At 42.2% G+C, this 23,880-nt stretch overlaps 2 protein-coding genes across 13 annotated transcripts in view; both read right to left on the reverse strand.

The window, feature by feature from the left end:
• Window positions 1–779: 779 nt before the first annotated feature.
• si:ch211-160o17.4 (homeodomain-interacting protein kinase 1) lies at window positions 780–13,929 on the reverse strand. 4 transcript variants are annotated; one of them, XM_037101482.1, is made up of 18 exons: window positions 13,588–13,929; window positions 11,184–11,914; window positions 10,092–10,283; window positions 9,790–9,971; window positions 9,549–9,672; window positions 9,139–9,258; window positions 8,862–8,948; window positions 8,520–8,704; window positions 8,275–8,425; window positions 7,755–7,941; window positions 7,401–7,519; window positions 6,020–6,154; window positions 4,872–5,023; window positions 4,653–4,724; window positions 3,944–4,114; window positions 3,539–3,747; window positions 3,316–3,428; window positions 780–2,791 (listed from the first exon to the last, which is right to left on the reverse strand). In XM_037101482.1, exons 2-18 carry the CDS (start codon window positions 11,910–11,912, stop codon window positions 2,330–2,332), a joined length of 3,390 nt encoding a protein of 1,129 aa, XP_036957377.1. In that variant the 5' UTR covers window positions 11,913–11,914; window positions 13,588–13,929; the 3' UTR covers window positions 780–2,329. The 4 variants fall into 4 exon arrangements, with proteins under 4 accessions (XP_036957377.1, XP_036957376.1, XP_036957379.1 ...); XM_037101481.1 differs by having other exon boundaries at window positions 4,872–5,026; XM_037101484.1 differs by lacking the exon at window positions 6,020–6,154.
• Window positions 13,930–15,189: 1,260 nt separating this feature from the next.
• LOC119020785 (calmodulin-binding transcription activator 1-like) overlaps window positions 15,190–23,880 on the reverse strand; it is a 61,425-nt gene continuing 52,734 nt past the window's right edge. For 4 of the 9 annotated variants that reach the window (XM_037100424.1, XM_037100433.1, XM_037100428.1 and 1 more), the window contains 7 exons: window positions 23,286–23,821; window positions 22,333–22,481; window positions 21,983–22,229; window positions 21,775–21,843; window positions 20,817–20,962; window positions 20,520–20,591; window positions 15,190–19,726 (listed from right to left, as the gene is read on the reverse strand). In XM_037100424.1, coding sequence (XP_036956319.1) covers window positions 19,651–19,726; window positions 20,520–20,591; window positions 20,817–20,962; window positions 21,775–21,843; window positions 21,983–22,229; window positions 22,333–22,481; window positions 23,286–23,821 — 1,295 coding nt within the window. In that variant the 3' untranslated portion in view covers window positions 15,190–19,650. Of the gene's footprint in view, window positions 19,727–20,338; window positions 20,370–20,519; window positions 20,592–20,816; window positions 20,963–21,774; window positions 21,844–21,982; window positions 22,230–22,332; window positions 22,482–23,285; window positions 23,822–23,880 lie in introns of all 9 variants that reach the window. The other 5 variants (XM_037100431.1, XM_037100430.1, XM_037100425.1 and 2 more) reach the window with 5 other exon arrangements.

Genomic DNA, 23,880 nt, shown 5'->3' on the forward strand with positions numbered 1-23,880 from the left:
TCTCTTTGTCAAGTTCTTCCTTCTTAAGAAGTGGTTTGGCTTAACTTCAGAGGAGACTTACTAAAGTTACCAAGCTTAGTCATTCAACTGCTAAGAGCTGCAATCCAAAACAGATTTTTTTTTTTAAAGATAAGGTAATTTTGATTCTTTACCTTTTAAAAAAAAAAACATGGCAATTACATTTACAATTTTGTTTATCAAATGTTTTTTTAAAATGTGTCTGATGAATAAAATACAACGCAGAGTAATGTGTAAATATTAGGAAACTTTACAAAATATATTTTTGTGTATTTAGTATTTTAGTTTAAGAGCTTAAATAGTTTCCCCTCCCCTCTATCCTGTTTAAAAGCAGTTAAATAGTCCTTCTGTATACTGTCATTATAATCATGTAAACTATTAGAGCAGCAGCGTCCGGCTGAATCTATCTGGATCGGTGTCACTTGTAGATCATTTGTGACTTATTTACATCTAAAGTTCACGGTTAATGGTTTGCTTGCTTTATATGTTTTTTTTTTCCCCATGTGGATAGCTCATAATATATCCAATAACTTCTTTTTACTTCATTTTCATAGACAAGATTCACTGGACCCTTTTCAACATTTAATGGAAAGGTTGGAACGGCCCTTATCTCAGGTTTTATTGTGTGTACACTCATGCCAGCTACTGTGCAGATGGTTCAACGATCGTACAGCAGTTTCAACGTAGAATAACAAAGGAAATAAAATCACTAAATCACCGCCAGATGTTGGACTAGGTAGTGAAAAATAATGAAAACAATCTGTTGTGAATTTGTGGTTATTTTATTGAAAACAGTGACAGTGGATTATTTGGGATGACACCTTTTTTTCCCTGAATTAGTTCTACCAAATAGCCTCTTTAACTATACTATGTTAAGATGAAATACAGTTAAATATTCAGACGTTACAACACAAAATGGATGCAAACAACAGGGAAGGATTTACTTAAAAAAAAACAAAAAAAAAACAGCTCTCATGACTCACAGAAAGCATCCCGAGATTTACCTCCTTAAAGTAAAGACGGTGGCAGGAGACAGCTCTCTGAATTCAGACAACGATAACCGTAGTAATCCACGTGTGAAAAACAAATACATATTATATTCAGACATGACTGAAGCCAAAAATGGCCACATTTGCACATTTTTGTGGGGAGAAAAAGAGATGCGCGTTTAGTCGACAGCACCACCTTGACTGACCTGCTAAAGTAGCTTCTCATCAGATATTAACTAACTTATCAGACGACCTATTACATAACAGACTGCATTCTTAATTTCATCAGTCATCGTACAGCAGTGTGGGTGGTTGGTACAACTTCCTTGTGAGCCGAGTTAAAAAATATAAAACAGTAAGAACTGGCCATAACTCTGTTTTCATGATGAGCAGGTCCTACACAGTCAGGATTCACAGATACATTTTTTCTTCTATATTTAATAAGGAGAGAAAGGAGGAAAGAAGGTTAATACTTAATAACTTTTTCTTAAAACAAAAACTTTTCACGTCATTCCTCAGGATGGTGATCCCACTCGTCTGTACTTCATAAATACATTCAGCACTCAGTTGATGCAGTTTTGGGGAAAAAAAAGAAAGTTTCTATTGCATAAGGAATATGATTAATCCTGCCTAAACACTGTCACTACATTAACAGACTATCACATGTGCACTTAAATTAAACATTTACCCATCACAGTTTCCACCACACTGTCCTCTTATTCGACATCTTCATGGACCTTCCTCTTCCTCCCTCACGCTGACAAAAAACATAATTTAAACATATTAAAATGACATATTTGTGAAAAAAGAGACATGATTAAGGTACAGTCATTATCATCTTTGCTAAAACACAGGGCCTCATTGGATTAGTGTGAAAACTTTCATGACAAGGATCTTGAAAAAAAGCCAACGGCTTGTAACTCTTTGTTTGCTAGCCCCGTCGAATAGCTCACCTAAAGTGTCATTGCAGTTTGTGACAGGAGGATAATCTCTCTTCACACAAAACCTCAAGATAAACAGGAGTAAAATACATTTAACACATCGCCTTAATTATACATCTGGATAAAATGGGAATAAAATAAGGGCTATAAACAATAGTTTTACGGGAAGATAAAATGATACAATATCAAACGATACCAAAGGACATCTCAAAAACACTAAAAACAGTCCAGAAGAGCATGTGAATGAGTTGGAGGTGAAGTGCCGCCTTAGCAGCAAACAAGTAAAAGACCAACAGTTATTCTACTGGAAACAGTTTAAATGTCCCTTTGTGATAGCATGTGGGGAAGTAGATCCTCTTTGTTCCGAGTGTGTGCAGCCCCCTATAGGTAGGGGTACTGAGTGAGGCGCCTGGGACTTAGCTGGTAGGCACTGTAAGCCTCGGCCCGGGGCGTCACACTGACGTAGGGAGAACCAGTGGCAAACTGATGCTGGTAGGCTGCGGGGAGGCCGTGCAGCAGACTACTGACAGAATCCTTACGACTGGCCGAGTCCCTCCTGGAGGAGGAGGATGAGGTGTACGTTGCTGCATAGGCGGAGGGGGAGTGCCCGTGGCTGCAGTGACCGCGGCCCAGCAGCTGCTCCATGGCCTGAGACGCCGTGGAGAGGGCGGTGGAGGCTGGGTACGTGTACAGGCTCGGGCCGGGGGCTGAGGCAGAGGCCAGGGCGGACACCTCGGAGAAGCTGTAGTGAGAGGCCGAGACGGCTGGAGGGAACGTCTGCTGGCGCCGCAAAGATGAGTCACTGTGCGAACGCTCCTGAGATGAAGAAACCACAGGCTGAACCTAAAATGAAACATCATTAGTACAGTATGCCGCACAGTTGGTTTTGTTTAGATGATTATTAAAACCTGTGCAAAAGATCCACCGCACATAAACAATTTGCTTTTGGACGTTCACAAATTCAACTCCATTTACACTGTTTGTCCAGCAGAGAGCACTGTGGACACAATCAATAGTAAATATATCTGACACTCGGAAACTTCCTGATAACCAGAGTTAAAGATTACTCGTTGAAAGTGTTTGTGTGTTGAACTGTCGGTAAGAAGTCCATCATAAGTGTCCTATGGGTAAGAATGTCCTCTGTTTTTACATTCATACAAACCTCAGATTCAACAGCGGTAATCATCGCTAGTTACTCAAAACTGAACTTGCTTTCCCATCAAGTGGTTACATAATATTTTACCTGCAGTGTCTGGCAGGTCATCATGGTCATTAAAATGTCAGTACAATGAAAACAGTTCACTGGAAGAGGCACATAAAAGTTAATTATGGCATCATATAAACATGACAGTTAAAAAACACGTCACCTGGCTGAGGTTTAAAGGATGTGACTGACTTGGCACCAGTCCATGACGATCCATGCTCTCCCCTGAACTGCAGGGCTGTCGGTTAGATGATCTCTTCGGCTTAATGTAGTTCACTATTAATACAAGGTGGTTGTTGTTATTATCATTATCATTATTATTATCACACCTGAAATACAATGCATTTCATATTACACACAGTCGGCAGTTTGTCAGTCACTCTCACCTGTCTCCAAGCGTGCGCGTGAAGCTGCCCCTCTCTCCTGGGTTTTGACTGAAGGTGCCACCACTGCCAGAGACTTTGCCTGGCGTGATGACACGGTGCTAGCTGGGTTGAGCGCCCGAGGCAGAGGAGTCAGGGGACTGGCTGTAGAGGAGTCCGAGTCGTGGACGGTCACACAGCTGATGACGTTTGTGCGCTGGCTCAAACCAACACTGTGCAAACAGATGAACAGTGTTATTTCATAAGAAAAAGAGACCGGTATATCAGAGTCATCTGGTCAGACAATTTTGGAATTGCCAACATTGGAGTGGCTATGTTGCATATATTGCGTGTTCAAAGTAGCGGAAGCGTTAGCAATGCTGAAAAAAAAAACAAAAACAGGAGCTCAGACGAGCTGCTTATCCTCACCTGGCGGGATGGAACTTGCGCTCGTCCTCTGTGTCAGTATCACTGTGAATGGTGATGATGCTGACCGCTGGGCTGGGTGTGTCTGAGATGATGATTGGCTGGGACAACGTGGCACTGGCGCTAGGTGGGGTCACGCCACTGCTGCTGAGTAACGATGCAGTTGATATACCCCTGGACAGAGAGAAAGGAAAAAAAAAAAAAAAGCTAATTTTGAGCTTTGAAGTCAAGTCCAAATCAAATGTGATTTCAGCTATGATAACACAAAAAACACAAAGGCACTTGGAAAATCATTTTTAAACCTACTAATGTCTGTTGATTCAGTCAGAGTATAACCTTCTTTTAATAATGAAGCCTTTGAACTCACCACCACCCCCACAATTGTTATTGGGGACGGGGGTGGTTGGGACACATTTTCACATAATGCTTGTAAATTATGGATTTGCTTTTTAAACTTAAAATTATTTATTATTTGCCATAAAAATAGATATTTGGAGGTAGAATTATCCTCTTGAATAATATAACTCCAATCTACCACATTAAAAAAAAAAAAAAAACATGTGATAAGCAGTTGCTGTTGTGCTCTTGGTTTGACATCTGTTTTTTTTTTTTTTTTAGCCATCTGTCATTTGGCGTGACAGCTCAAACCCTGATGATAGCGCAAAAATCAATTCATAAAAATCAGAGATAACAACTGCAGGGCTCTACAAACCTGTTCCTGTTCTCTCCACGTCGGGCTTTCACCTTCTTCCTCTCCTGCTGCGTCCTGGCTTGGGTTGTGCTCCTGTTAGGGTCAAAGTTCAGACAGGTTAGTGGTGGACGCCACAGGTAAAATGAGGACACACAAAGAAAGCCATTTTATTGAACTCATCAGTGCTGCACCTGAGACGATCGTGCTACATGTTTGTTTTTTTGCCCTTAGTTGACCCACCTCCAGCTGTGTCCCTGTGCTGTGGAAGCATCGTGCGTTTCCAGGGGTGATTCAGCCACATTTGACTGGTGTGCGGAGCTGTGGATGGCCACACCTGGGACCTGCTGCCATGATGATGGGATGAGGATCTGTTGGGTGCCAGTGGGCCAGGCCTGCTGAGAACAGAAAAAACAAGACACTCACACTTCAGTACACGATATATCAAGGATCATATTTTACTGAATCAACACAAATTATTTCAGTGCTGGAATGGGCCAGACAAACTGAGCCATGCTGAGAAACACGGTAAACCAACTGGCCAATCTCTTCTACAGGCAAAAAGCACAAAGCCAGATAAGCGAGCAAATCTTTCCCAAGCCATTCCCTTATTATAGCATTGCCCTGCAACAAATGCACAAGATGAAATCATGCAAAGCACAAACAATGACGCGCTGTAAACGGTCAGATCAGGTATAGAGACAAGTATACACAGAACCATGGAGCCTGTTAAAGAAGAAACACTGAGGGAAGAAAATTAGTTTAGTTCGCTGATGCCGAACAGTTTGTTGATAAGCTGTCTTGGGGGAAGGCATGCCACATGTTCTGGGGCTGAAACAAAAAGATGTGTGTCAGAGAGTTGGTTTGTTGAGTAGGGGATTTAGTGGGCTTTGTAGCTGCAATCTCCTCTGCTGTAACCAAGGAAGGACAGGACTAGAGAAGCTTCAAGCAAAGCGCAGACCAACGCGGCAACACATGCGCTCCATGCCTTCAGCACACCTATGGGGAGAGACTGTGCGGGGAGGGAATGAGAGTGTGTGAATGCTGTGGGGAGGGGTCGTCCTTTGGAAACAGATTGCAAATTCTGTCAATTTGGTTTTAAAGGAATTCAAGGAAAAAAAAAAAAAAAACAATATTGATGATCCCAGACCGAAAAATAAGTGTCCACCAACCATGATTCTGACAACCATGACAACTCCGGATGTGAAAAGGCATAATGCAGGAGATGCATAAAATAAACACCAGCCCCATACGATGTGTGGCACAGAGGGAGAGGGAGAGTTGCAAACAAATGAAAGGTAGAGGAAGGGGCAGGAGAGAGATGGCACTGTTAGTGATAAAGGGAGTGTGCATGTGCATGTCTGTCTTCGGGGATGTCATCATTGCTTTACCAGCACTGTGGCTGTGTGCTCCAGGAGGGTGGGCCGACCCACCCCGGCGCCCAGCCCGAGGGGCAGGGAATACTGGGGGGCTATGCCTGCTGAGGGTGGGTGCAGGGTGGCCACCATCAGGGGTGTGCAGGAACCCTGGAGGAGGGAGGGAGGATAGGGGAGGGAAGGGTTAGGGCAGTTCAAGGCTGTATCTGATTCAGACCAAAAAAAGGGGGACAGAGCGGATAAAACCAGCTGCACAGGAGACGCACACACATACACACACATCCACACACAAACACACTTGTACCAGTGGCCATCTGGGAACCTGACCTCTGCTGTGTGCAGCAATTATTCCTAATTTTGGCAAACAGCAATTAACTGGGTTTTTTTTTTAGCCAGATGTGTCCCCTGCATTAAACATCTGGCCTCCATCCCAGATATGAGAGTGGGAATGAAGGAGGCCTGGCGCTATGTGGCAGTCCAAATCAGTCCTGGGAGGAAATCCAAATTGAAATGCAATCAACAGAAATGCAAATGATAAAAACAGCATGGACTGTTATTTCACAGGTCAATGGTATAAACTAATTTAAATACAGCCAGATCTCTACTGAAGGCAAACCTCTTTATTTAAGAAAATATCTTAACCTGGTCCTCACTAAATGTTGGCTTGCTCTGCTGGCAGCAAACCGAGGCGGGGGGCTTGAAAGAAGCACCCCAATAGGGAGACTTCTCAAATGCACTCAGTGCACCCACGAATAAGCAATCCTGGAAACCACTGCTCTCAGCTTGGTGCTAACAACATGGTATCAGTCATTGACGTTGACATATTTTTGGTCTGCAGCCCTGAATTTATGTTTCGGAATGGCAAAAACATGTGCTTGTTTACTCTGGAAATCTATCATATCAGTATTCACCAAGGTAAATAACTGAGCCAAGATATCCACATTACTGTCTGTATATCTATATGCAGGTGCATAATGCTGTAAATCGGCCTACCTAATGCTACAAATCTATACATTCACAAAATCCACAAATGAACCTGACCTAACCGAACACCCCTTTTTTACGAGAGATGTGCAGGTGACGCAGGTCTTCTCACATTTGACCCACTTTGGACCCATTCAGATGAGACAGCTGTCACTCTGCTTCTCACTGTTCACCAACGCTCCAGTCTGAAGCATAGTTCCATATGCTACAATGAACCAGATCACTGCAAAAATTACCAAAAAATAATTAAGAATGAGGTGCACTTTCATTTATCCATACGGGTAATCCCTCTGATTTGGTCATAATGTGAACAGTTTCTATATCCACCTTTGTCAATTGTCAAAGAAAGTAGAGGAAATTTCACCTTTTTTTATGTTCTGACAGCACATTTACAGACTTTACAAACTCTTACCTGTGTGAGCATACTTGGCTGGATCTGCAACGACTGTGCAGACTGGTTCTGAGGTACTATGGGTACAGAGTTCTCCATCCTCACAGGGAAACTGGAACTCTTACTGGATGGCTGAAGCCCTGAAAAAATAAATCCCAAACAAGCAGATCAATGAATAAGATTTGTTTTTAAATATCTCCTGTTCCAGAAATAAGGAAATGGGGTTATTGCAGCATATAAGCTTCCAATTCAAGTCTTTATATATACACAAACGTAATTAGAGTCATTTGTAAGTGGCATCAGCACTGAGAAATTCCTGACATATGATAGGTCATCCACCTTGTGAAGTTTTTTCAGTCTGAATGTAACATTTACCTTGAATAGTGGAGGGAGGGCAGACAATGAGAGTCTGCTGAAAGGGTTCTGTCTGGCTACACAGCCCAGCGGGACGTGTTGGAATTGGGACACTCTGTTGAGCCAGCCCAGGAATGTTAATAGTCGCCTGCTGGTACAGAGCTGGCTGGTAGTTCAGCAAAGGCACCGCTCCCCCCGCAGAAGGCACCTGGTAGAGAAATCAAACAAGATGGACTGATTAAGGCCTGGATCATACTCCCTGATGCGTGCACAGACAGCTGCCGACACCATGGACACGTGGTAGTTCTGTTTATACTAGTTTCAGGAGGATGCATTCCACATGTCACATATTGTGCATATCAGTTTAGTATACTTTTATACTTTTTATTATTTTGACCACTTTCATAAGTTCAACAAAATAATGATGTTATTTCCAACATTTTGCTGCTTTGGATTACTTAGTTTTGGATTATGTGGGCACTTCTGGACCCTCCTGAACTTGCAGACACTTAAGATCTTATGTTAAGGACTGGGGTCATACCTGGTTATGCTGGTTGAGTTGGCTACTGAAGGTAACAGTGAGGTTGCCTGCTGCAGCACTGGGGACTGCATTGGTGGAGTAGAGGGATTTGCTACTATCGTAGGAGCTCCGGCGCTTGCAGATCTCCATGTTCTGGAAGCAGGACTTCACACTGCACAGAATTCACAGTTTTGCCATTAAATATTTCACTCATAACATATACATGAAACAGTGCTCAAAAGAACGTCCTCCTATGACACACTTACTGAGAGCTGTGGGGATAATCCACAAGGTGGCTCATTGTGACAAAGGGGTGACCCAGAGTTTTTGTAGGTGTGATCCTTTTGTCGGCATCCAGGCGGAGCATCCGTTTCAAGAGGTCTATAAACTCTCGTCTATCAGCTTTCTCAGCCAACATGTCGGTCCCCTCCAAATGAGAAGACAAGTTGACCTGGAATAGACAAAAAAAAAAACAGCCAAACGTGATTAAAAAAAAAAATAAACATAATGTGATATCTTGTTTGTGTGTGTGTGGTACTGGTGCAGCGAAAGTGTGCAATGTGGGAAAATGCACTTAATTAGGTGTTATGCAAGAAATTGCCATCTACCTGCATCATGTCATCCAGGCAGTTGAAAATATACTTCCTGGCCTCCTTGGACTTGATGCCCATTTCCATTTCATGCTCTGATGGGGTCTGAAAAATGAAAGCCAGTTCTGTTTCACATTACGTGCCAAAGCTATTTCTTATAGACATTAGGTCATACAATTCAAATCAAATAATAAAATCATTTAGGCTTCTTTATATTTTAAATATATTTCAATGATCATTTACAGGCTACTTAATAGCCTGAAACTCAGTAGGATTAGTATGAGGTTATATTAACCTTGAGCCTCCAGAGTGGATAGCTGGAATCAGGGCCTCGATTGAAGAAGCGAACGGTCTTAGTGCCAGCGCTCAGTAAATACTCTGCAGGCAAGCCTTGAGTCTGAGAAATGTAACGGATCTGGAAACAAAACAAAAAAAACATTTAATTTTTGGGAATCACAGCGAGACAACCACGCAAGTGCCATAGCACTGACAAACATATCCCTCAGAGCTTGTTGCTGTGTTTGTTCTTCTGAAGCACTTTGTTATCTCTGGTTTTTAGCATTACTAGCAGCACTCAGTGTTTCTACAGAGCACCTACAGTACTTCCATGACCTGCTTGCAGACTCTGTTCTCACTCATAATGCAGCCTTAAAGCATCTTTTCATTCCCAGACAAAAGGCATAGCACATTAATGTTAATACTGACCTGGTCATACTCAGAGGCTCCTGGGTAGAGAGGCCAGCCCAGAAACAGCTCAGCAATCACACAGCCCAAAGACCACATATCAATGGCTTCACAAAATGGCAGGCCCAAAATGATTTCTGGAGCCCTGGACAGCAAACAGAATATTTAAGGACTAGCACAGAAAATACAGAACTGAAGTCCATTCTAACGACATAATAAGGAAAATGTATTTGGATTTTTAAAAAAAACAAAACACACAAACCTGTAGTAACGGGACTGTAAGTAGGTTGAGCAGACAGCTTTGGACACATGACTCGCAGAGCCAAAGTCAATGACCTTCACCCTGTAGGGCTGTCTGAGGGGGTCGACCAGCATGATGTTCTCAGGCTTCAGGTCTGCATGAATCAGACCCAGGCTTTTCAGTTTCATCAGCGCTGTAGCCACCTAAAAGACGCAAACACACAAATATTTATCCAGCAGTAATACGAAGATGAGGACAGTTCTACGACTCTGGTTCAAGTTTTAAAAACGGTTTCACGAACATCTGCCAAAGCTTTTACCAACCTGCTGTAGGATGGGTCTGATGTGCCGAAGAGGGAGTGGGCTGAACTTGCTGTGCTTGAGAAAGTCGTACAGGTTCTGCTCGAGCATCTCAAACACCAGGCAGGTGTGACCCTTGTGTTGGAAGCATTCGTATGAACGCACAAAGTTGTACTCATCCGCGTTCTCTGCACTCAGCCGGTTGAGGATGCCCACCTATTAAAGAGAACCAAGTAACTCCATGTAAGTGCTGCTTATAATATTATATGTAATATATTAAAACATCAAGACATCACAATGACATGCGCAACAATGCTTTGGTTTATGGCATTGTTGTTTGCTGAAAGTTATTGATAATGCAGCATGTCGGTGGTACTAAAACTGTCATGGAATCACTTCCCATCAGCTGCACTTCAAATAGCCCTAATCAACACAGACCTTGTAAATCTGTGAGGCATTTGCAGAAAAGGTGAATGCCAAGTAAACACAATACCACGATCCTAGTTTGATTGTGTGGCTGGCCTTTTCTAATACAAAAGGAGCAAATGACAGGTAGGAACACAGTGTTATTACATTTGATTTGATATTGAGCAAAGAGTAGTTTCTTTTTTCAGTCTTGACGCAACTTTTTCTATCTCTTTTCATGTGAATACCTGAGTAAATGATGACAAATATGCCTGCCAGGAGAGACAGTCTGAAAATGTCTCCTCGTCTGTCAGAGCCAGTTTGTCTTTTTAGTCAGTCGACCACAATATATTTGGCTTAAAGTGACTTATGTTGAGAGCATCTTGGAGGCATGAATAACTTGTATATGAAGCTATTTCATATTCACAAGTGCAAACTGATAAAGAGCATCTGATTAAATCCATTAAGTCAGGATATCAGACAAAACATTCAGACTGAACAGATTTGCCAAATGTTCTGCACCGACTGTTCAGTGGTATATTTCTTGAGATAGGTGCACGCACGCATGCACGCACACACGCACACGCACCCACACACCTCTGTAAAGCCACAGTTATTGAATCAGTCTAAAACCAGTAACCACTGTACATGTAGGTTGGTTATCAATGCAGAATACAAAAGTTATTTATCTTCAAACTTGTGTTTGATTACCTCAATCTGGCCCTGACGAGCATATGACGGATGGTTTTTCAGGATCTTGATAGCTACAATCTCATTGGTGCCCCTCTTCCAGCACTTTGCCACTTGCCCAAACGTGCCTCTTCCCAAAAACTCCAGCACTTCATAGCTGCAGGACACGGAGCAGAGGATCTCATGCTGCACTAGCTGATAATCCCCTTCACCATTGGAGCTGCTGCTCTTGGTGGTTGGAGCTGAGTGGGGTATAGACTGGCCTGTTCCCCCTCCACCACCACCTGTACGGGTGGAGTAAGTTGCTGCAGGAGCAGAGAGCTCCTCTAATATTTGGACACTGCCACATCCACTGCCACTGCCTTCATTGGCTTCTTCAATCTTCCTCTTCTGCCCGTGCCTGTGCCCCCTCGTTTCAGAGGACACCTCAGCATGAGCATAAGAGGAAGACGTCGCCTGCTCCGTGACACGCCGGCTGGATCCCCGGGGAAGACTACCAGTGCTATCAGCTGCCCGCACTACCACTTGACCTCTGGAGCCAGGTGCTGCAGGGGGGAAGACCAGGGACGGTGCAAAGGGTGGCACAGCCAGGGCTGGTGCAAAGGTGTATGCTGACTGGCCTGCTATAGAGCTGTACGCTTCAGTGGTGGACACATCCCAAACATTACTCTCCACCTTCAGCTTCTTCACACGACAAAAGGCACTGGAGGAGATGGAAGGAGGAGAGAAGACCTGCAGCTGAGAGCTCATAGCTGAAAAGAGATTGATGAGAATTAGACAGGAGTGCAATACAGAACCTGAATCACATAAACAACATCTTTAATTATGAAAAAGCATATGTACATATGTATTACACATGTGCAACACTGCTACACACGCTCTATTATTTTAGTGATGCCTAATGAAACAGTCCACCCTGTCTGTAAGGGTAGACCACATGCAGCATTGAAACTTCTGTGACATGGAGTAGGTTTGCCATGTCTCACACTGAGACCTGCAATATACTTCAACAGAATTTCACACTATAGACTCCTTAGTTAAACACCTCTGTAAAGCACTTTCAAAAAAAATCTGAAAGGAGCATCAAATTAACTGATTATTTCAATGACCACCAATCAATCAGCAATATTATTAAGAATCAACCATTTCCAAGCAAAAATATCAATCGATGTCTGGATTCAGCTGGTCAAACTAAACTTCATGGTCATATCGGTCACAACAATAACACGATCATCATTTATTGGTATTCTATTCAGTGAAAATGTACAGCAAAAAGCCACAAACCACAAAACCGTTGAGCAATTTACACCTACACCTACAAATGCTACAAGCCATCCAATCTGAGATGAAAGTTAGCTCTCACAGTTCAGTTGGAACTTCACATGGTTGTGGTCTGTCCAAAACGTATTTAAAGAGAGAGACTGCAATAAACGATCTGTCCTTTCCCCAACTCCCCATTAGGTCTGCAAATTATGACCAGAAACTGTTCATTACATTTTTCATACACCTTAGTATTGACGTTGGTAGCTGTGTCATCCATCGTTTGTACCAATTTGTTTTATTTGAAAATTTCACATTAGGAAGACCACTGGACAAGGCCTAAGGGTTTTTTGGGCTCTTCCAGCAAATTGTCTCTTAAGTTATTGTTTTTGCTTTTCAACTGTTGAATGTGATTTGTGACATGTGCAGGTAAAATACAATATAAACTGGAGTACACCTCCAGAGCCTGGCAAGGTTGGTGCATTAGAAAGAATGTCATATGTGATGCACGTCAGGACGGAAAACTTTGCCTTCAGTGTACTGTCTATTTTATTACGATCCTATTGTTTCTTTTTCTCTCTCTTTATTGCTGAGGCAAGTGGCGTGTATCTTGGTTGACGTCTCTTCTGTGTCTTGGTGAGGTGGGGCAGGACATACGAGTAAATTATGTGGAACTATATAGAACTGACACCCTACTTGACAGTTGGATCTGTGGACGTATGTCAGAAATCACAACTCTTGCGTTTTCGATATGGAGGAAAGACAGTCAACATGTTCAGACACTGTGCAGCAAATACCAAATGTGCCGTGTATATCAAAGATAGCCTTAGCTCGGGGCTGACAGGGGAGCTGCTGTGATGCACCACTGGATGAAGTCAATCGCCACTGTTTTCAAATGGACATATAGCCAGCTGACAGAAAATGGAGTTATACTTGTGGCCGTCATTTTGTCAACACATCTCTACCCTGTCGACTTAGACAGACTTTTCGGATCGAATCAACAAGGTAACATTCGTTAACTCGCTAATGCTAACAAGCTAGCACGTTAACTTTGTGGAAAATATGGCGTTACATAATAAGCGGCTTGCCTCTCCTAATAAAGTTACGTTTAATGACACGGGCCGCGAGCAAAGCAACATAAAATACAGAAACAGTTGTAACATACCGGATCGGATGTTCTTACAGCGTCGAAAAGCGGCTTGCTTCAAGGTTTAAATCCCACTGCAGTCTGTTGGACCAGCGTTATCCGATTAGCTTCCGCTAGCTAACGTTAGATGCTAGCTAGGCCTGCATTGTTTCTTCAGTCGATGGAGAGCTAGGCAGCAGTAGAAGGCGTCACAGTGCCGAGTTTCCAGAAGAAAGACACAAATGTCTCATTATATTATTAAGTAATATCACCTAGTCCTAAAAAATATGTACATTTGTTGATTAAAACATAATAAATCCTATTGTAAAACCGGCTGTCTTCAAGCAGCTAAATCCTCTTTTCACCGGAACAACCACGTCCTTATATCAGCTGCGAATCTGACGGCATTTCCGGTTGCTACCGTAATTACCGCCATGCGCGAAGACATGAGCCCATATTTTATCACGATTTAAACTAAAATGAGGACATCGTGGAGCCATAAGTGTAACTCATAATTGCTACAAGATGCCTCCATTATCGAAAGATTTAGTGGAGTCACTCTTGGTATCGTTTAACGTCAAGAAAAATGGGTAAACAGCATTTTTACGGTAAAACAAATTGACGTGACGTAACATGCCAGTAATTTTCCGGCAGCACTAACATGTTCCACCAATCTACGGACAAACCTAAAACAGACTCTAAGTGGAGACATATACACATACAGTATATCTTTATATACAGTCGTAAGACTGGTTTCTGCTATCTTGCACATATGTTTTAGTTTTCTGATAGTTAGGAAGGAGCATAAATGTTGAGAAAACCAGTTAATCATAGAAATATAAGGTTATTGCCTGATCATTTATCAACGGCCACATTCCACAGCACAAATAATAATCTAACACACCACAATACATCCTGTGTATCTGTAAGTGATCATCCTGTCCACTGCTTGCCTCCTTGCTCTTCCTGCGTGTGTGTGTTTACATGTGAATTTAGGCTTAAAATAAATCTTTTTCATGAATGTTGGCAACTCAGTCATTCTTAAATAAGAATATATTAAAAATGTGTAATCTGCTTCCATGGACAACCCCTTAAATTCATAGGTACAAACGTGTATTTATGGTGCAAATACATATTCATAATGTTGGCATTAACAGTATGGCTTAATCCCTCTTTTGATGAGGGTTTAGATTGAGCCTGTCTTCTCAGTTCTTGCCTGCTGTTTTGTCAACCATCCACAGTCTTCACAATGTCATGGTTGCAAGAATTTACCTGAATTAATATTTTTGTTGAGTACATTAAAAATTAACAATCCTGCCACACTACTTTGAAAGTTATCAACTTTAATCACCTCATCCAGGTTTATGTCCACATCTGCACTCTCAAAATGCCAGTCAGTCCTGTAAATGGAACATTTTAATGCAGAAATATAAGATGTCAGAATAAGAGGAAGCCACTGTACCAAACAGTTTATTTTCTGTTATTTTCAGGACACTATCGTGTTTTTGGGTCATATATTTGTAGAGATTTCGCCCTGTAGCTTACACAGTCAGCATGCTTAACAAGACAGACTGAACGTTTCTCTTGCAGAAATAAAAATCAGGCAAAAAAAAAATAAAATAAGTTAAAGTGCAAATTTTCTTTTTATTCTGATTTCATTTTACAGCAGAAATTATGTAAAGCATTCAGAAGACATTTTCCACATATAAGGGCAATATTCAAAACACTTTGCATGGCCTCAGCAACAAAATATTCTTTTTAAAAACATCAACAATTTAGTGATGCCTGTGCATGCACGTTTGTAAAACAAACAAAGTAAAAACTAGGCTACAAAAAAATAAAATAAAAGAGGAATGAAGGACTGAGATAGAGGATGGAGAACACAACAGCAGGCAGGGTGGGAATACAGCAGGAAATGAGAGAGAGAAAGAGAGAGAGAGACAAAGAGAGAGGGAAGACGGGGTGAAAGAAGAGGAAGGCAAGGAGAGGTCTAGCCATAGGTTATCTATAAGGATCTACCATTCTAGCATGCAATGTGGTGTTTGGCCACGCCCTCTCAAAACAAGGCCTGAAAGGTTATACCATTCATTTTTAGGCGGACTTATGAGAACAGAGGCCATCTCTGTGCATGTCTACCAGCTGTCTACTATGGCAATATTTCTTTCTTTTTTTTTTTTTTTTTACTTCTTCTTCTAATCTACATACGTTTTTTATTTTTTTTACAGTCACCATCCTCTCCAAAATACATGAACATATTGATGGATTTTCTGCAATCTGTGTGTCTAGTTTGGTGTGTGTGTACGCTGTGTGTGTGTGTGTGTGTGTCCTTATAAGCGCAAGCATTTGGCCGTTTGTAGTGTGTGGATATTTGTCTGTGTGTGCGTACGATATATATAAAGTCCAGAGAGTCCAGAGCAGTGTTCCTTGTGACTTCAGTTGTGCTGATGTGAGAGGAGGGGCAGTTTAAGAGGAGGTTCAGATGATACCGTAGCATGGATGCTCCTGACAGCGCTGTCCTGACCGTGGCTGTCTCTCAGTGTGATGAAAATTCAGAAAAGACGTGAAACACACATAATAGAGATCTTCCAATTGTAAATCTTATAATATACTATCTCTTACAGCTTGTTTTAATTATGAAAATTGAGGCGACACATAGCCGCTACCTATTTTTGAAATATTTAAGAATCGTTTGTATTAAGAATCTTGTGCGTTTAAGACAAGAGCAAGTGTATAAATAGAAATTCATCTCGCTTTGAATTTAGTTTATATTCAAACAAAACCCTATAAAATACGAGCTCTGGACTTTTATTTTTTTTTTATCTTGTAGAAAAAGTGATGCTTGGATGAAGATCACATTTGTTGCTTCACAACATGAGACTGGAATAATCAGAGGGTTTAGTTTTAGGGTAAGTGCATGAACAACTGGAGTATCCCTAACATACACAAACATGTGCACACACATATGCACGCACCAATGTACACAGTCAGCAGTAGTGGTACATCATTACACTCATCACATACTCCACACTCCACATACCATCTCCCTGTTCTTCAACCCTGAGTAAAATCTAAGGGAGAGATTTAATTGTTCCCAAAGACATAAGCACAGAGAGAAAGTGTGGCTTTTTTTTTTGTTGTGTTAACTGAACGTGTACATTCGTGCATGTATGTGTTTACGTGTGTGAGAGAGTGAGTGTAAGAGAAAGACAAAGAAAGAAAGAAAGAAAGAAAGAAAGAAAGAAAGAAAGAAAGAGTGTGTATGACAGCTATTTTGTCCTCTGGAATTTTTTTTTTGCCTTCGCTTAAAAGCTGCATGAACATTTTTTGAGGAAAGACAGACAGAGTGAGAAAAAACACATCTTCGTCCCAGCAGCGACACCGGGACGTCGAAATAGACTTGTTGACAGTGCCTTTCATACACAGGCGCTGAATTCTATGGTTTTTCTTCTTCTAATACTGCAAAACTGACACACAAGTGGGGGCATAAAGTGATACTGTAATTACTGGTATGTCTCATAGAGCAACACGCAGCATCAATCAGGCCATGAGCATCCATTCATACTACTGACAAATTAGAGCTTTTAACTTAGACTCGGATCAAGTTCAACACTGTCATTTTTAACACACAATTTAGGAAAAAGAAAACAGCTAACTGTTTTGGAGGACATACAATAGATATTTCCTGATATTAGCTTGCACTTTTCTGTTATTGAGCAGGCACTTTCTAAACAGAGCTTTCCAGAAGTCTAAAGTACACGTCGTACAATTAATGGCAGTGACAATGAGGACAAGAGAGAAATTAATCAAATGATATGTTAAAAAAAGGTAGGGAGGAGATATTCTGTTCGAAGATGAAGAGCTTTGACTGGAGGCCAGGCTGGATCTGCTGTAGGTGTGATTAATGGTCTTAATAAAAGCTAGTTATGTTGCTGAAGCACAACCACATTGTAAAGAATGTAGCGCCCTCTTCCCTTTTTTTTTTTTTGGGATCATCATTCATTGCATTCATATTAAGACAAGCGTCATCGTCTTCATCACATTAGTGTCATTTTCATACTTGCATCATCACCACCATCATCATCATCTACACGTACGTCTGCCCTAAACAAACCTCAGAACTTGTAGGTCTACGGTTGAGCTAGAACTAGATCTCTTCTACTGTTTATTGTCTGTGTGTGTTGCCTCTGTGGATCTAACTGATATCTTTAGGGTGTTGTTTTTTCCCCCAGCGTAACATATTGTTAGGCAAAAATAGCATTCATAATAATTGGCACTACTGGCAAAAGGGTTTAATTTTTGCTAGCCAAGAAACAAAAGCACAAAGTGTAAATGTTTTGTCTGAATGATCATTGTTTCAGCTAACTTTGTTTTTCCCACTTATAATTCTAACATTAGATTTTTCAGTTGCATGCTTTAACAAAATGTTCTTTTCAGTAACACTTATACTGGATACTCTTAAAGTGAAGCAGTTAAAATCCTCTCACAGTCCATAGCCACTAACATGTTCTTTTTGCTGTTTCTTTGTCTTAAATCTCATGCACATTACTCCGTTTGTAATATCTACATTATTTACAAGCAATACAGCCATCCTGTGTACCCAGGTCTCTGTCTTAAGTTCTCATTATGGGAGTAAAATAATTTATAATCTTAAATACAGTCCTCTTATGAAAAAGTTTCAGGGTCCCCGTATCCCCTTACCTCGTCAGTTTATATACAGGAATATGCAATAGTCCAAAATATGGATTTGATCACCCATACGGGCTAATATGGGGACCAGTGCCCTGGATAGGGGCAGGTATAGGACCCATGTCCTGTACAGAGCAAGCATAGAGACCTCTCAGAGTCAAGAAGAAGTCAAGGCAATGGTATGTGACTCTCTCCTCAAAACCACAGTTAGGATTTAGAGGTTCACGCAAAGAACAAACTAACAGAGACATTTAACCATTGGAACATGTCATATTTTACCACACAAGGGGGGAAAAAACCAGTCTCAAGCTGAACCACTCTTGAGCCAATTAAATAAATAATTAGACCCTTAAATAAATAGTTAAAAAAAAGCACCCAAAATAAGTCATTTGTCCTTACACAGTTCACATTACACAGGGCAAGGATAAGTTGATGAGGACGTAAGTGAGACACAACTACACATAGAAATACAAAAGAAACAACACTAAAGCAGTTTGGCAAGCATGCAGGAGCTCGTAGCTCAAACACATGCATTGAATTGAACAAACACGGACACACCACGTCAGGCGAGCAAAGTGCTGCCTCTGAGAACGACTCCATACAAAGTCCATGTAACAAATTAAGACATCGTTATTCAGACCCCAACCCTTATCTAACAATGCCCCTCTTACATTCAAGTGCAGTTCCTCCCCTTTTGATCGGGTGACTGATTAATAGGTTTGTAAGCCTGTGAGTCAGAGTGGTTGGTGGTTTTGTGATATCAGCTGAATGACTTGCCACTATAGCTCTTCGGGATGATGGAGAGGAGGAATAAGCGAAAAAATCTTGCATGCAAATGCAACATATAAGTGAGTTTTTTGGTTTATGTTTTCTTATTCTTTCATGGATCGCTGTTTGGATACAAAACGCAAAAAAAGTTTTGTATATTTTTCTGTATGTCAATGTAGCCTTCATCTGGAGCCAGCTGTTCATCTTAGGAGCCTTTCTGCACATCCAGTCGCTGCTGGATGTCAGCGCACTTCCTCGTGTCCTCTTGTCTGACTCGTTGACTCGCTCTTGCAAAAAAACATACCCATGAAGAGTGCAAAGAATGCCATGAGGTTAATGTGATGGCCTCCCAGTGAAACTGTGGAGGAGGATCAGTGCTGTGGGCAGAGCCAGGTCCCTGGGCTCTACCCAGCAGTCTGTCTGTCTGAGCTGCCATGATGGACACCTATCCTGTCCTCAGTCTGTCTGGGAAGAGTTTTTTTTATTCCCCTCTTGGGATAAGAGGGGAAAGAGGGTGAGAGAGAAGGAAGGAGGAGGGGAAGGAAGAGGGCAAGGGAAGAGGTCGGGGAATGGGAAAGGGAAGGAGTTTTTGGAGGATGGATGAAAGGGAAAAGGAGGAGATGGAGGAGGGGAGGGTTTATCGATTGCTCACAGGCTGAGGGGGCTGTGTGTGGGGCCTGGTGGTGGGCTCTCAGGACCCCTGGCCTTTCTCTGCTCTCTGGCCCTGGGGAAAAAACACACGCACATTAGAGACAAACTCAGAGAGGGGTATTAATATATGTGTGTGTGACTGTGCATGTCTTTTTCCACTTTATCCGAAGGCCATACTCAGAGCAAAACTAAAATGTATTACCAAACCCTCTGAAATTCCCGCCCAGTGTACACGCACACACACACACACACACACACACACACACACACACACACACACACACACACACACACACACACACACACACACACACACACACACACACACCCCATCCTATTATCCCCCCGACCCATCAAGGCACAAATAAAAAAGAGACCGGCAGGCCAAGCAAGACACTTAAAGTCCCCTACTGATGTCAGTCAGAACATGCCCCCATGAAGACCGTATGCAAGAACCGCTCTTCTATCTATCTGTCAATCATGCACGAGTACCGACATCATTCAGCAGTCCTCGAAGAAAGACAGAGAGAGAGAGAGACAGGGAGCTAGGGAGGGAAGAAGAGCGACATGAGAGAGAGGGAAGGGTGATATTCCAGGATCTCCTCTCCCCCTCCCTCCGCTGACATGCAAACAGGCATCAGCCACCGGGAGAGAGGGTGAGAGAGAAGAGAGAAGGACGACTCACCCGTTTCAGAGGCCTATGGTCCATCAAGGGGCTTCACAGGAACAGTAAAACAACACCAACTATTAGCACCAGTGTAGTGACGGCATGTGTGGCAGTGGGCTCTAAGTGTGTGTGGCTAATGTGTATGGTTGTGTGACCTTGGTTGTGTGTGCAAGGGTGTCTGAAGAGTATTACGACTCACCTGTGGCGGCATCTGAGCAGGAACCTAAGGATCTTGCGAGCAGCCTGGTTCTGTTTTTTTGTTAGGAGGCTGCTGTAGGCGAAGACACAGGAGTAAGAAAAAACATGTACAAAAATGGAGATGTGAAGACATTTTGCCCATTCAACATAACTGAAGGGCTGTTTGAAAGTTGACATTGGATGTTTGAAAGACTTGGTTGAATAGGTGAGTTTTATGTCAGTGAGGGTCCTCACAAGTGTAGCAGTGTATTTTGTTTGTGTGTGTGTGTGTGTGTGTGTGTGTGTGTGAGTAAACTACCTGAGGGAGTGTCTATAGGAGCGGTAGTATTGCTGGATGAGGACCGCTGCTCTACGACTTTGTTGGAACTTCCTCTGCTCATGGAAACTCCGAAAACGACTCTGGATCAGGATGGCTGCCAGGGTCATCCTCTTATAAAGTGCATACTGAGAGAGAAGACAGTAGCATGTTATAAAGCCCTCTATAACCATAACAACAACCATACATGTGACATACTGTAGGTTTTGTAATGTTGCATCATGACTACACCGGAGTGCTACAGAATAAAACAAATTACTAAGACAAGTGAGATAAACTTAGGAGATAAACTCAATAATACACTGAAAATGCCAAAGCTGTAAACTCAACTCATAAATATTTGCGCTTTTCTCCTGTGAATTTCCAGTGCGCAATTGAGTATACAATCCTACCCTAATCAGATATGTGTGCGTCCGTTTAAAAATGTTTGCAAAACTATCATGTGCTCAGTCTGCTAGACCAGCTTGGGAAACCTGTAGAGGCACATTTTAAAGTGACAAGAAAATATAAATGTTTCACTCTGCATCCTCAAATCATGACTGATCACACCTTAAGAACTTGTACTTGTTTTTGTTAATAGATGACCATAATATATCAAGTTAAGCTGTTTGAAGCACCGACAACTAAAGGTGATAAAGCTAACTTGAGTAAGAATAAAATTGTCCACCACAAACAAAATTAATGAAGTGAACAACTTCAATATGGAGTCACATAGTAAAGTGACATAATTAAGCATTATGGCTTCATTATGGATTAATATATTAGAGCTATTGGAGTGATAAAAAAAGTTCGATCATTAAAAGGAAATAAGCCACTCAACTAACTTCTAATTCAAAAGAAGAATGTGGCACAAATCAAAGAAGAAAGGAAGCAAATCTATTCAGTGATGGACTGTGTGTCGGCCCGACATAATAGGAGGCAGCTGGTTGTTAACCCTTACCTGCTTGTATCTCTTATAGCAGCGCTGAATCACTGCTGCAATCTCTTTGCGTTGTTCCTGAATGGGACCCTGAGGATAGAGACAAGTCTTTCTTAAATTATTTTTAAGCCTGTTTGATTAATTAAAGAAATACAGAGGAAGATAATCATTTTACAATCTCTGGGGCAAACTTTGAATTGTTTTGTGTGTGAGCAGAGGCGATGCATACCTTGTGTTTTCTGAGGGAGTGCAGAGCATGCCTGATGGTCTCATACAACTCTCCCTGTTCTGCCTCCGTCATGGCTAGACAGGGCGAGTCAGTTTTCAACCTCTCCTCCTTCATAGCTGCACAGAGGAAGGAGCTCCAGTCAAAGGGGGAGGACAGGGCTTGCCTAGCCTGAGGACTCTGCTGATCCTCAGGCCCTGAGAGAGAGTTTGGTTTGGGGCTAGAGGTCTGGGGCTTGGAGTTCAGAAACCTAGAGAAAAGCAGAGAGCAAAAAGTAGTTTTTTAGCACAAAAAGTATAAAAACATTTTATGGGTGAACTAAATGCGGTGAATTCAGGAATTCTTTGGCTCACCTCTCCACCTCACCGAGGTAACCAGACAGCAATCTGACATCACTGCTGATCCCCAACCTCCTGGGCTCTGTTTCAGTCTCCATAGCCTCCTGCTTGAGCCTACCAGTGGAAGCCTCCATGATGTGATCAGCTAGCATTGTAATGTCCATCTACAAGACAAGCAGCACAGGTTACTTACACATTTATGATACCTGTTAGCCTTAAAATTAACAAGAATCCTTTTATTTTGGACTTGTTTTCATGCTTATACTGATGACACAAAAACATGATACTCTTAAATTCCAGTATATAACCCAAGTCCATTATGATTATCACTTTTGTAAGTTTATATTCTGTGCTTTGCCCTGTATGATCACATTATTCTGGTTAACTCATGGGAATGTTTGGCCAGAGTCTTGACCAAAATAACAAACTTTAATGTCGTAATACATCTTTTATCCTCTCGTCATGTGGTCAACTGTTATGCCTGACGGGACATATTTCAGTCAGTCCACATGTCTTTTTGTGGTGGCTTATTATCGCTTAAACGTCTTAAAGGTTGCGTTTAAAACAAATGATACAATATCTGCATTTGATAGTATCCAGAGTACCAAAGCTCTGTAAAAATCAGGCAGTGCCCTTTTTTACCCTTCCTTGTAAGTGCACTTGATCAATCATCGTGGTGTGCCTGTGGGTGTGGGAGTAACTGATGGCAGTGTTGCCCCTGCACCAGCTGTCCTCCTTTTTTTTTTTTTTTAACCTAATCAGGTTTTCATGGGAGTTTTCCCTTTATTCACACTGATGCCAAAAGTTTGAGGAGAGTTGGTTACTTATATTTTTAATGACTTATTTCATGTATTTTATCACAAACATGGCATACATGCAAACAAGCTGTACAATTCTGTACAGTCATTCACATACATACAAAATCTTTGGTTTTGGCTCATGAACAAAATGAAAACTGCCCCCCCTACCTGCAAATCCTCTGTGTTATCCTGATAGGTCAGCAGCTCCGTCTCCTCTCCCCTGTCAGACAGCACTCTTTGGCGCAGGTGAATGGCCAGTCGTTCTTTTCCTAAAATCCTCCTGGCTAAGCTACGCTGCCCTAACGTCTGTCTCAGACTCCACCTAGGGCCCCCTCCAGACCTCCCTATCCTGGCCTGCAGGTGGGAGAATGGAGCGCTGGGGAGCTGAGGCCGGTTTGGGCTGGAGCTGACAGGAGGTGTGTTTGGACAGCTGAGGTTGGAGGGTTGAGTTTGTAGGGTGTTGGGGGGGAGAGAGCGTTGAGGGTTGGAGCTGGGGGTCGAGTTGACGATGGAGTTGAGGGTGTTGGTGGCAGGGGTGGGGTTAGCTAGCTGTTGCTGGGTGTCTGGGTTGGGTTTGAGTCTCTTGGCTGGGGGTGGGCCTCCCTGTTCTCCCTGGGCTCTCTGTTGGGCTCCGTGTCCTGTTTGACTCCAGCTCTGGTTCTGGTGGTCTGGTTGGCTCTCTGCTCTGGTTCTCCTCAGCTCTGCTGAAACAAAGATGGTGGAATATGAGAGCAAGGCTACTGATGACATCTTTGATTACTAC

Source organism: Acanthopagrus latus, chromosome 6 (assembly GCF_904848185.1).
Source record: "Acanthopagrus latus isolate v.2019 chromosome 6, fAcaLat1.1, whole genome shotgun sequence".
In the NCBI taxonomy this organism is placed as follows: domain Eukaryota; kingdom Metazoa; phylum Chordata; class Actinopteri; order Spariformes; family Sparidae; genus Acanthopagrus; species Acanthopagrus latus.